This window comes from Maniola jurtina, chromosome 7 (genome assembly GCF_905333055.1).
Source record: "Maniola jurtina chromosome 7, ilManJurt1.1, whole genome shotgun sequence".
Lineage (NCBI taxonomy): Eukaryota > Metazoa > Arthropoda > Insecta > Lepidoptera > Nymphalidae > Maniola > Maniola jurtina.
In genome coordinates, this window is record NC_060035.1 from 13,574,470 (window position 1) to 13,588,481 (window position 14,012).

The window sequence follows — 14,012 nt, forward strand, 5'->3', positions numbered from 1 at the left end:
GCCAGTTTATGGGTGTTGCTCGTCTTTACGTAACCACATCGGATAGTGAAATGAAAATTTCCTTAGAAACACCAACCATGGAAATGCAAATGTTCTTATAGGATCAAACTTTGATTGATAAAGCAAAGCTCGATCTGCATCCTTAGGACCGAATTGTCAGACAAATTACAAATTGCAATGTATATTATATTAGTAATTTACTAATGAAAAAGAGCCGTCATAACCTAATGGTTAAGACGGCCGCTTCTTATAGGGATTCGATCTCAGGCACGCATGTCTAACTTTTCGAAGTTAACTAATACATATGTGCGATTTTAGCAATTGAATACAACTTGATTTAGCGGTAAAGGAAAACATCGTAAGGAGACCTGCAAGCCTGAGAGTTCTCCATAATGTTCACAAAGGTCTAAAACCTCAATAGCTCAACTGTACTATTGTCGTATCTACTCCAAAAAAAAAGTGTGAAGTCTGCCAATCCGTCCTTGACTACGTGCCGGACTATAGCCAGCCCTAACCCCATCTCATTGTGAGAAGAGACCTGGGGCTCTACTACCACCGCTAAAAGTAATAATGTTTCAATATTGTTTTGACAATTTCATACAAGTTTTATATGAAAATGTCAAAACAATATTAAAACATTACTACTACTTTAAGCGATGTTAGTAAGGCCCCTGTCCTTAGTAGTGAGCCGGCGATATGGGTTGATTTTGCGCTTTGATTTTGTGCAAAGATATCAGCTTTCCGAAGCATGAACAAGTGAATCCGAGTTCAGAATCCGTTTGACACTAGGTATTTTTTTGCTCTATGGCTCGGCGCGGCGTCACAAATATGCAGACTAATAAGAAATCAATTGGCTCCTGTCCCCTATGTTACTTAATCTCGGCTCTCAAGTCTCGTTCAATACTAAGAAAGCTTATTAAAATTCTATCTCGGAACTTCTTTTTGCTGTCGCTGAAGATTTTTATGTGAAATGGCGCAATTAATCGAATGCAGATAAATCTCTTTTTGTGTAACGCGGCAGCTGTGTTACGTGTTTTGATGATAGTGCCCTTTTAATGGCCTTAATGAAGCAACTTTCATCTTGCAATAACTTTTAACCTTCTTACTTTAGGATTTTACGAAAAACTTCTTCAATTTGGCATACACTCATAGTCATAAAATTGTTCTTACATAGTCAATATTCGAACTTGAGCAAGTTAGTTTAGGGTCCATCATTTTTCTTACTTTTTTGTTATTTTCCAGAAAAAACATATTAGGAAAATTAACTGAAATTTTGAAACTTGGCATAGAAACACTTACAACAAATCTAATGAAACGAAAAATTATTTTTTAAAAACCGATTTCAAACGTCACCACAATTTATATTTTTTGTACATTATGCTCTTGAATTGAGAACCTTTTCTTTATAGAAGTATTTAAACTATTAAAAGCTCTTAATGGTAACCCTCTAGAATTTAGTAGGCTTTCCTAAATTATCACAACAGTCTAGTCTTCGATCTAACTATTTCTTACATTCCTAATATAAACTGACTAATCCCCATTCGTCTCATCATTATCAGCTTCAAAGTCTATTCAATCCATTGCTGATTAATCCGTGCCGATAATGTCATCAGTATTCAGTAGATATAGATTTATCGTATTATCGAAATGTAAACATATGAAGTATTCGGGTTTGTTAGCATAACTGTCATGTATCGCAGCTCCCAGAGAGGCATGACGAATATTCTGTATTAGTCACCACAGGCGGTTTAAGCGCGGCCTGGGCGTTAGTATAGCACGCAAACATTTCCGGACCCCAACGCGTATTATCCAAGAGGGGGGACCTGCGGGGGACTAATAAAATTAATCATAACATTTGCGTGGCCATGAAATGTTGGTCTGGCTGTCTGGACCATGTTTCAATGTGAAAGATTTGCTCAAATATGGCGATCATTGTAATTAGAATTTCTGCTAAAATTGTGAAATGTAGTCTATCACCAGAGTAGAGTGAACTGAAGTGAGATCCTGAATCGACATCTGTCAAATATTAGGCTAAGGGTGACGCGAAATCAAAGATATCTAATATTCCATAGTCAATAGGTAGGCACCAAGCTTACCTACATTTGACGCCTATCAGTTTAAGTGAAGCCTCGACGTTTTATTACAGGTTTAATACCTACCTTTAAGGCTTACCTGTCGTGAATTTTAATGAGAGTATTAGAATTATGTGGATATGTTTGCAGTGATTCCGTCAAAGTTTACTTAAGGCATTGATGGAAAGTGATGGATGATGATACGTTATGAAGATAAGCCTCTAGCTATTATGGAACGCCAGGAAGGCATATAGTAAAAGTTGAAAACCATACTTTCCTGTCCATGGTTATCTAGGTTTGCTTGGCAAATATTACCTAAGTATATTGCATCTACACAGGTCACAGCATCTTACCTGAACACCAATCGTCCAGGAGTACGACTTGATCGCGCACGTAATGCAATTTTTTCATATTCTTGAATGGTTTGACGTAATGACGCCAGCAAATGCAGTTTATAAGATAGTGCCGTTAAAACTAGCATCTCTATTATTTGCCAAATTATATATTTAAACGGTTGTTAGCGTCACTATTATACAACAGCGTCGCACGCCGCACGCGATAGTATTTAGAAGCTTAATTATCTGTCGTCTGACTCACCACATATCAATTGCTCGATCTGGTGTGAATCATCATTTTACGATTCGGGCCGCGTTGAGGACCACGGGTTATTCAACACAAGGTCGCATGAAATCGCCTCGGAAATTTAAATTAATCTGCAAAAGCACCTGGGTACCCACGAAGCCGTAGAAAGGGCAAGTTTGTCTTAAGGCTGGGTTGACATGGGGTATGAGTACGCTCGCATTCTTTAAAAGCTGAGTTCAACACTCAGCCTTCAAATCATGCGAGGTGAAGCAGGCGACCAAGCAATCAATACCATACAAAATGCATACAAATCTAAAACACACAGTCACTGCAATTGTTCATGTTCATTTTTGGTCGGACTAAATTAATGTTTGACATATTAAAAGTGGAAGTGAAAACTGAACATTTTAAAATTCACAAAACATTAGAAGTTTAAAAGTATGTTACCACTTAAATCATTATTCATATCATAATATACTTAAATATGACTCCGTCACCACAGAAGCCAATTTGAAGCCACTTTTTTTCAGATGGCTATTGAACTGTCGCTGATATATTTAGAAACAGTGACGCTCAATATGATAATCGTTGACACACCAGAGCAAAAAAGTCTAGCAAAAATACTTTGTAGCTTTTTTAGTCCCGCATTCTATAGTAACAACTTAATCTGCATTTTAATCGTACACCTCCACAAACTTACTCGGCGAATTTTTTATAGGCACCTGTGATTTTTCATTTGCAATCATTTGGTTTCTACTATGTATTATTATTTACATCTTTGAAAGAATTCATACTTTTTTTTTTGCTATTTCTTTTTTTGCTTTGGCTAAAGAACCTTGGTTCATATCCCAGAGGTATCATTTCAATTTATGAAGGTCCGAGTGCGATTGCTTCACTTACCTTTGCCTCAATCCAAATAAAAAATAAGCTATAAAGGAACATCCATGTAGTCATTCGAGCGTATTTGTACCGTGTCACCCCGCTTAAGTGAACGGGGTGTATCAGCGGAAAAGAAGTCAGAAAAACCCATCCAATTTTACATCGTCTTTCATACACCATAAGTTTCATATTCGTCTGTAGAGACAGAGTCTTCTCTTTAAAACTGATAGAATATTTTAATTGGTGCTATCAATTGCCTCAGCACTTTCTACATAATGTCTAAAGAAATCTAGGGAAATACCTCTTATACGCGGTCAATGCAATTTGTTTCGTATATCACAGAATGGTGATTCCATTCGAAATATTACTGTTAATTCTTCTGCGGGTGTCGATAAAACTTTATTGTTATATTTTTATTTGTATTTGGCACGCACATTTTGTATGGATTCATCCGCATCGGTCCGTAGTTACTGTTTTAAAATAACGGATACATATTCAAAAGCGATATCTCTTCATGGACATAATTTTCCTGGTGTAAATCTACGATAAGTGGTATAATTTAACTGTCTTTATCCTTATAATTTACTACTAGATGATGCACGCGAGTTCGTCCGCGTTTAGGTTTTTTAAAAATCCTGTGGGAATTATTTGCTTTCCCGGGATAAAAAGTTGCATATTATGTCAATTTCCGGGATGCAAGCTATCTCTACCAAATTATGTATAAATCGGGCAAACGGATGGGCTCTTAAAAATCCCGTGGGAACTCTTTCCCTGATAAAAAGTCCCCGGCATGTAAGCTAACTGTACCAAAATTTATTAAAATCGGGTCGTGTGAAAAGCTAGCAAACAGACACTTTCGCATTTATAATATATAATTCGCATATAAGTGGATGAATTGCGAATCTGTGTACCAATATTGGTGTTAATAAATCATCACTGACTTTATCAAAGTTTGAATAAATTTCATCGGCGCTTGATTAGTGTTCATAATTTACTTTAATGGACTTAGATCGTATACAAAAATTACTATCTGAATCGATCTCAGCAATTATTTTATCCAAAAGAAATCCAAATCCGGAATACAGCATTCATCTTTCGGATTAATTGCGAAAGCGATCCACTCGGAAATAACTATAAAGTGTGAACCAAAATTATAAGTTATAATAAAAACGAAATAAAATAATTTATGGACGGTTGAAATGTCGATCGTGAATTTCACTTGCTTGCACTTTATGGTGTGCCGTAGGCGTGTGCATTCTTTAGGTCTTGTACACACACAATGCGCGATGCAACGTCTCCATTGCGTCTGATAAAGTTGCAATAACAGGCACTGTATGATGGCGTTAATAACACTGTGGAACGTGTCAATAGCCGATCAAATGCAATCGTGTTTCATATAGTTATTTGTGTTAGAAATCGTATTCCGTTCGCAATCGTTACGATATCCCGTCGTACAGTTGCAGTCGCGTGTCGAGCCAATCTCGTCTAGGCTAGTCCACAAAGTCCTAGTCGCTCAGTGTAAGAAAGACTGTCATTGAGGGATAAAGTCAGAAACGTAAATGATTCACCAAAGAATTAAAGTAACTGACGTAGCTTTCAAGGCGTTGAAGTGGCAGCAGAGTTTCTCGTAGGGCCACTGGAGTCATAAGGTCAGAAAAGACAGCGTCTCAGCAAACGGAGTGTAAAGTGCTGCCTGGTTACGTGGCGAGATGACATCCAGAAAGTGACTGGCATCGATTGAACGTCAAAAGGCCGAGGATAGGCAATATTTGCGCTACCTAAAAAAGGCATATGTCCAACAGTGGATACATATTGGCTGTTGATGATATTGATGTCATTGCCGTCGCGCTCGATGTAGGCCCAAGCCTTTATACCACGAGTAGGAATAAAGTGGGCTGCAAGTGTAAAAACGTTAATGTTCGACTTGGCTGCCCGCGATGATCCACTTCTTAAGATATTTGTAAAGGTCTGTAGATACTAACAAGGAAATGGCATTTCTTGTTTGTTAAACTCGAGTGATTTTTGTAACATTTATAGCATAACTACGGAATTATTTTGATTTATAAACTAATTGACAGATTTATGTTATTCTAAATTCCAGGATTCTATAACTATTGGAATTTGTATCCCCAAGAATCTAATCGGAATTTGATCACGAAATCTCTTGACCTATAAACATGAATATTTCTTCTCATTCGGTCACTCGTAGCAGAATGTTTGTGTAAATCCTAATTACTTACATTTGCAGCTCTTACAGATGAAATAATACAATTAACTTTTAAGGAACGCTAGTCATCTAAGTAGTTGTTAAGTAATTAGCATGACGCTTGAAATTACAGGAACATTACAACAATAAAATTACAATAACAACTTCCATGCTGAAAATTTCGCGTGTCATCTTCTAAACTTTGAAGAAGGAAGTGAATCTTTTTCGCTATACGGTTACATTAGCTAGCCTTTAAAATTTCCAAGTCACGAACAGAAATAGGAAAAAGGTGACCAAATTTTACGGTCACTCCGAGTATAAAACGTTTCCGGCGGAGCGGCGTGTGCGGAAACGCTTGCATAAGCAAAGTTGGATACCAAACTAGCACTAACGATGTGTTTATTGTGTTGTTACAGTTGGACTTTCTATGGACGTACATTAAGGAAAGAATCTAGAGCATCCTGCCCGACGCTTTTGTTTGCTACGACTTGACCTTGACTGTGCCTTGACTTTGTTTACCACGTAATAGCAAACTTCTGTAAATTGTTAAATGGGCCAAAGATATTATTATGATGCAACTTTATGATAGAATGGTTTAACGCTTGTTTAGTTTCAATTTTTGCGTTTTGAAGAGTGTGAATGCAAGTTTCTTGCCGGATCTTCTGTTCTCCGAACCGGTGATAGAGTCTTGACGTTGTAATCTAGTAGGAACACCGCCGATGGGAGTTGATTCCAAAGTCTGCATGTGCGTGGAAAAAAGGATCTGGCACAATTACATGAAATTATAATATTTGAACGGAACGAAGCAAAAAAGAGGATTAATGTCAATGTACTGTATCTAGTAGCTGCTATTTTTAATTCAAGCTACAATGAACAAGTAGACCGTTTGTTAGCAACTTTATAATTAAACTTTATAAAATAATTTCAATAATCAGCAAACTCCAATTAAGAACACGACGTCAAACAAAAAAAAAGAATAAAGATTACGACACGCAACGTTAATGAGGATGATAAAAATAGGCTGCACCACACACAACGCACTCTATCAACGCATAAACATTTCCATCATAAACCGCAATTGTAACTTCCACTGCTTTAAAAATAAAGTATACATCAGAATGCAAGCCTTTGTGAGCTCTTTTGAGATTATCATGTCAAGACAACTTGATCAGACCAAAAATATTGATTGTCGTTTCGTAATACTTTCGTTTTCGTATAATGCAATTGCATATTATGACGATCCGGTTTTTGCGTAACTTCGTCCTTTGTACAGCCTTTACATAAGTTCCTCGTCTTAAGTAATATATATTTTTCACCCAACTACGACAACGCCAAAAGGAATGGTTATGATTTTAGCAGTCTATGTATGTATGTAGGTTTGTATTTATGTGTGCTCCACCGTAGCGCCTAAACTACTGAGCCGATTTTGATGAATAGGTGTCAATAGATTCGTTATTATGGTCCGGGTGACATAAGTTACATTTTATACGAAAAAAAAACGACCTGACAGATGCTACACCCAAAAAAGTGGTTTCTTCAAAAAAATTTTTGCTATTGTATCGAGTGGGATATTAAATGAAAGAAGAAAAAATTCTGAGTTGATATACCTATAGATAAAACACACTGAGCGACGAAAAACAGTTTTATACTATATCTATAGGTTCGCGGGTAGTAGTCGGGTTTTAGTAGGTACTGTTTAACTTTATCTTGTTTAACAAAGAAGTTTTTATTACTGACAACTAGGTCAGAAAAATACTGTAGAGAAGTTTCGCTGGGATCGTTCTTTTGTATGGTACCGTGGGGCATAAAAGCGGCTAACAAACCACAACAAATTCATAACTTTGACCTCATTCCGTGAATTAGAACAATTTCTTTTTTCAATCACGTCATTTAGACCAGTATGTTCTAATGAAACATAGAAATAGGTCATCATTATCACATTTCTTGTTGAACTGAGTAGAAATGTTGAAATTAATTTCAATGCACTGTATAAATGACAAGCATCATTTCCTGCAAATTAATGCCTACTTGTATTTCGTTAATTACCGCTCTTAACAATGATATTAATGACAGGTGGAACGATTACCGTAGATCCTTAAGTCAGCCAACCAGAAATTCTTCCACGAACGAACCCTCTTTGTCTTTTTGTTGTGCCTTGGATAATGCGACTGCTATACGTTTTGTGTTCCGCATTGCATAATACGAGTATGTCCGAGATATATTTTATACAAAAATTGTCTAATACAAATATTAAAACCAATTTCTGATTTCAAGAATTCTCACTTTCAAAGACAGTCTTCTGATCTTAGTTGAATTCCAAACTAGGTTGTAGAACTGATTCAAATCCATACATGTAAATTGATAACTGGAATGATGTAATCAGCGTGTGTACAGTATAGCTTAAACAGCTGGGTCTAGGAACTTCAGATTTTGCTTAAAGGTTTTTCCTATAACGTATTGTTACCTCCTCTAAGAATCGATTTTTAAGTATTTATGAAGCCAGGGCTAGTCAGCTAAATAAAAAACCATTATGATTCTTGTGTTCCTTACTAGATACCAAACACAATACTAAATCGTCGTAGAAAAGCATAAAGCACTGCTCTGGAGCTCTGGATAAGTGTTTATGTTGTCAGTAACATTCGCACCGGCGAAATGTGGGTTAATATCTGACTGAAATATATTACTGCACTCCGCATCTCAGGTGTTAGCAATTTATACTGGAGTTAACTTGATAACCAGCTGTATAACCTATTCATTCTTGTGGCGCTGTGAATTAGGTCATGGTCCCTAATATATTTTGTTGATGGTGTTCATTTTGTCCGTAGGCACCTACATAACATCTTTTACTATGTTGTTAGTTTCGGGGAATTAGTAGACATAATATTGATTAACATGTTACTTATTTTTACATTATAGCAATGGTAAGCCGTGACAGGTGATTTGCTTAGCACTCTTTTTGCTGTGATTTTTTTTCTTTTTTCTTCCTATAGAGAATCGAATAAGCAATAAGATATGATTATTTATTTGAGTTATGAATAGTTTTGCTTCCTTATTTGTTAAAGTTTGATATTTATCTAAAATCAAAATATACATTACGTCATGAATTCCTACCCTACCTCTTATTGTTATTATCATCGTATAGTAGGTGTACACCGTATCTGATTTGCAAATGCTGATTTGCCTTTTCACAATGCTCCGAACTCTGAGTTTCCATTTTCAATGGTTCTTTGAATTTAAATTACTTTGTGTTTACTCGTAAAAGTCGTTAGAATTAATTATTTCCAACTAAACATTCTCTATGTTTTGCATCTCTGCTGCAGTTGTCTATTACGACTGTGGAAGCCGCGCGCCGTTTGAAAGTTGGATCGAAAGGATCTCTTATTTTCTATTGAGTAAACGTTTTAGTAGTTGCACTGTTTGCTTTCTGCAGATTTCATTTTATTACTTTATTTAGTTTCATCGTTCTTCGACTAATCTCTTTAGGAACTTCATCTAGGTTTTCCGAAAGGTTTTCTGAAAGATTACAAGGCGTAATACGACTCTTGCTAATTGTAACGCACTAATGCAAATTTTGTTATATGTATACCGAATCCTTCTGTATGGTAAAAGAAGCCTTTTTGTAGAGGACTAAACCATAAATGTATACTAAAAGATGTATACTACTATTCAGAATTTATGAATTATGATTAAGATTTGATAGACAGATCATCAACTGATAGACGTCCACTGTACACTGTACTGTACTTTTGTAGGAACATCCACACGCCACAGTCTTGCGCCGCCTGAATCCAGCGGCTTCCTGCGATGATTCGTTTGATCTGCCTAATGGGGAGTCTGGTAACGGTGTGCTTCCCGTGCGAGGACGCCATTCTATCACTTGGAACCCGAACCTCTATCGGTTTTTCGAACTATCTGCCCTGCCCATTGCGATTCAGCTTTGCAAACCGTTAAGCTATGTTGGTGTCAGAATTATAAAAATTAAAATTAAAATGAATAGTCAAACTGCTAAAAAGTACCAAGATTTTGTGGAAAATTAGTAAGTCAGTCGTAAAAGTTAAATAAATAACTTACAGTTTAAAACAATTTAGACAAAATGCCGAACACAGAAAAAACTCCTCAAGTCATGTCGGCAAACGACACGTGTTCGACATCAAACATTTTTAATAATGTTCCCAAACTTGTCGTCTCGAAGGCTGATAGTCAGAGCAATGCAGTGGAGTGGAAGAAGTGGTGGCAGAGTTTTCAAATGTTCCTTCTCGCCACGAACCTGGAAGCTGCGTCCGAAAAACGTAAAATAGCCATATTGCTACACACTGTCGGTGAAAAAGGCGTAGAGATTTACAATTCTTTTAACTTGGATTTAGAGAAGATAACATTATCGGGAGTAAAAAACAAATTTGACAATCACTTTGAGCCACAAAAAAGCCTAACGATGACACGTCATTCATTTTTCACGAGGGTCCAAAAAGATGAGGAAACTATTGATTGTTTCATCACTGACTTGCAGAACAAAGCAAATAAATGTGAGTTTGGAGAGCTAAAAGACTCATTAATCAGAGACATCTTTATAGCGAACATGAGTTCCAAATTGATTAATGTGAAGCAAAGATTACTGCAAGAAAACAACCCTACTCTTGAAAGAACACTTACACTAGCAAAAACCGTCATAATGGCGCAAGAAAATGCTCAAAAAATTGAGAGTACACAATGTCCAGACACAGTCATGCACATACAAAGGCAAAGACCAAGGTCAAGGTCCAGAGGTTCTTCAAATAAACAAAGTATGTCACATAGTCAAGTCAAGTCAAGGCAACGCAGTCAGAGTCCATTTAGTCAGCGCAGTGCCAATAACAAAACCTGTGGACGGTGTGGTCAATTTCATCGCTTCAAATGCCCAGCTCAAGGAGTTAAGTGCAATTCGTGTAATCGTCTCAATCATTTTTCAAAATTTTGCTACTTGAACAAAAATAACATTAGAAATTTACAGTCAACGGTCAATTCTACAGAACAGATGTCTAACAGTGAACAATTTTTTATAGGAATGGTGAAAAATTGCAGTGATTCTTCAAATTCTAATAAGTCTTGGTATCTTAGCATGTTTATAAACAATGTACAAGTCAAATGTATATTAGATTCTGGTGCTGATATAAATATCATGTCATATAATACATTTAAAACATTAAAATTGTCACAGTCAATAATTAAAAAGTCTCAAGCCAATGTAAAAGGTTTTGATGGGTCGTCAATAGAAGTTTTAGGTCAATGTGATTTAATTTGCAATTTTAATGGTTGTCAACAAAGAATATCATTTTATATAGCTAACATTAGTTGTTCTACAGTCTTAGGTCTACCTACATGTGTTGATATAGGTGTCTTAAAAAGAGTCTTTGCGATCAACAATAAAAAAATGTCTCAAAGTCAAATATTAACAGAATTTAATGATGTTTTTCAGGGTCTTGGATGTCTACCTCCTGTTTGTCGCTTGAAGCTTCAGGACAATGCAGTACCATGCGTTGATCCTCCTAGAAAAGTTCCATTTGGATTATATAGCAAATTAAAAGAAGAATTGGATCGCATGTCGGAAATGAACGTCATAGAAAAAGTCACACATCCTACTGAATGGGTAAATTCTGTCGTAGTCACTGTCAAAAAGTCAGGTCAGTTAAGAATTTGTCTTGATCCTAGGAATTTAAATAAATACATTATCAGAGAACATTATCCTCTTAAAAGTATAGATGAAATTAGGTCAATATTAAAAGGTGCTTCTTATTTTTCACATCTTGATGCTTTTTCTGGCTTTTGGATGCTTAAACTAGATAGTGCGAGCTCAGATCTTTGCACATTTCAAACACCTTTTGGTCGTTATCGTTATTTAAGATTACCTTATGGTATTAATGCTGCGTCAGAAATTTTTCATCGAGTAATGACAGAAATTTTTGCTGATCTCGAAGGAGTCTTAGTTTTTGTCGATGATATTCTAGTATATGGGGAAACAGAAGAAATTCATAACGAAAGATTATATAAAGTCATGCAGAGAGCAAGAGAAGTCAATTTAAAATTAAATAAAGATAAATGCAAATTTTCAGTCAAAGAAGTATGTTTTTTAGGCTATGTCTTTAGTAAAGAAGGTGCTAAGGTCGATCAGGAAAAAGTCAAGGCTATTGTCAACATGCCTACCCCAACTAATGTCAAAGAACTACAAAGAGTCTTAGGTATGATAAATTATTTAGGTCCTTTCATTCAAAACATGTCGGAAAAAACCCAAGTTTTAAGAAATCTTCTAAAAAAAGATTCAGTCTGGGTCTGGGATGAAAATTGTGAAAAAAGTTTCCAATCTTTAAAAAATGCAATCACAAATGCACCTGTCTTAGCTCATTACAACCCAAATATACCTATAGTCTTGTCAGTCGATTCATCAAAGAAAGCATTAGGAGCAGTGCTCATGCAAAATAAACAGCCTATAGCCTACAGTTCTAAAACTCTAACTACAACTCAAGAAAGATACGCTCAAATAGAAAAAGAGTTATTCGCTATTCAATTTGGTTGTCAAAAATTTCACCAATATATCTATGGCAATAGGGTCACTGTACATACAGATCACAAACCCTTAGTCTATTTATTTAAAAAACCTTTGCACGATGTACCAGCACGTCTACAAAGAATGATGCTTGCCTTACAGGCTTATGATTTAAATGTAATTCATGTGCCTGGTAAAGAAATGTACATATCAGACACATTGTCTAGGGCAGCTTTAAAAGAAAACTATATTCCAAATTATGAGTCAGATTTGTCATGTCATGTAAATGCAGTATATTCTAACTTGGCTATAAGTGAAGAATACAAAAATAAAATTTTACAAGCTACTAAATTAGATAGTCAATTGCAAATGTTAAAAAAGTACTGTCAGGATGGATGGCCTACTAATAAAAATCAAGTAGATCCTTTATTGAAGTCATACTGGAATATTCAGGCGGAAATTCATGTCATTAATGATTTATTGTTTAAAAATGATAGATTAATTATTCCAAAGTCAATGCAAAATGAAATGTTAACGAAAGTCCATGAAGGTCATCAAGGCATCAATAAGTGTCTAAGTCTTGCTAGAAATATTATTTTTTGGCCAAACATGAGTGCAGATATAAAAAATTTAGTTGATCAATGTTCTATTTGTGCTAAATTTAAGCCTAATAATCAGTCAGAGCCATTGCAAAGCTATAATATAAGCAAATTTCCATGGCAGCAAGTAGGTATTGATTTAATGCATTTTAATAACAAAACTTATTTAGTTGTCACTGATTATTATTCAAAATTCATTGAATTAGCAATGCTGAACAGTAGATATACAGCTTCTAACATAATAATACAGTTAAAATCTATTTTTGCACGCCACGGGATACCAGTCTCCCTGGTTTCCGATGGTGGTCCACCTTATAATTCAGCAGAGTTTAAATCATTTCTATATAATTGGGATATTGAACATAAACTTACAAGTCCATACCACCCAAAGTCTAACGGTCAAGCTGAAAGTTCTGTCAAAATTATGAAAAATTTATTAAAAAAATGTTTGGAGTCTAATAAAGATCCATACATGGCTTTATTACAGTATAGAAATACACCTAAAGCAAATTTTCCATCTCCAGCTCAGTTATTAATGTCCAGAAATCTAAGAATGCATATACCAGTCACTAATAAAAAGCTTAAACCTAAAGTAGTCACCTTCAGTGATTATAAAAAAAGTTTTGATAAAGACCGAGCACAAAGTAGAAGTTATTACAATAGAAATAAAAAACCATTACCACTTTTACAACCTGGTGATCATGTCACTTTTAAAAAGAATCCTAATTCAGACTGGCTTCCTGCTATTGTTAAAGAAAGGTTAAAGTGTCAGAGGTCATACATAATAGAAGACAGTAAAGGTAATAGGTACAGGAGAAATAGAGTACAGATAAGGTTCACGTCCAATGAAAGTTGTCACAAGTTCGATTCCGAGGTGCCATCCAATGCTTCTGAAACCCAAATTAGTCAAAGGGAAGAGGAACCAAGCGAGAGACAGGTGGAAGCAGACCATGATTCATTTACAGATTCATTCATGGATTCAGTTCATAAACCTAAGGAATTTTACAAGTATGTGACTAGATCTGGTAGAGAAATTAAATTACCTATGAAATATGATTTGTAACTTTTTAACTAAATGTAACTTTAAATGTAATTTAAAACTTATACTTTTATATGTAAAACTTAAACTATTATTTTATGTACCTATGTAAAAAATT

The 14,012-nt window shown here is 35.5% G+C and overlaps 2 protein-coding genes across 4 annotated transcripts in view; both read left to right on the forward strand.

The window, feature by feature from the left end:
- The window catches only part of LOC123867079 (dual specificity testis-specific protein kinase 1), a 141,649-nt gene that overhangs the window by 44,488 nt on the left and 83,149 nt on the right, over nucleotides 1-14,012 (forward strand). The gene's annotated exons all lie outside the window — the stretch shown is intronic.
- On the forward strand, nucleotides 9,705-13,993 carry LOC123867075 (uncharacterized protein K02A2.6-like). Its single transcript, XM_045908922.1, has 2 exons — nucleotides 9,705-10,645; nucleotides 11,192-13,993. The coding sequence occupies exons 1-2, from the start codon at nucleotides 9,833-9,835 to the stop codon at nucleotides 13,916-13,918; spliced, it is 3,540 nt and encodes a 1,179-aa protein (XP_045764878.1). The 5' UTR covers nucleotides 9,705-9,832; the 3' UTR covers nucleotides 13,919-13,993.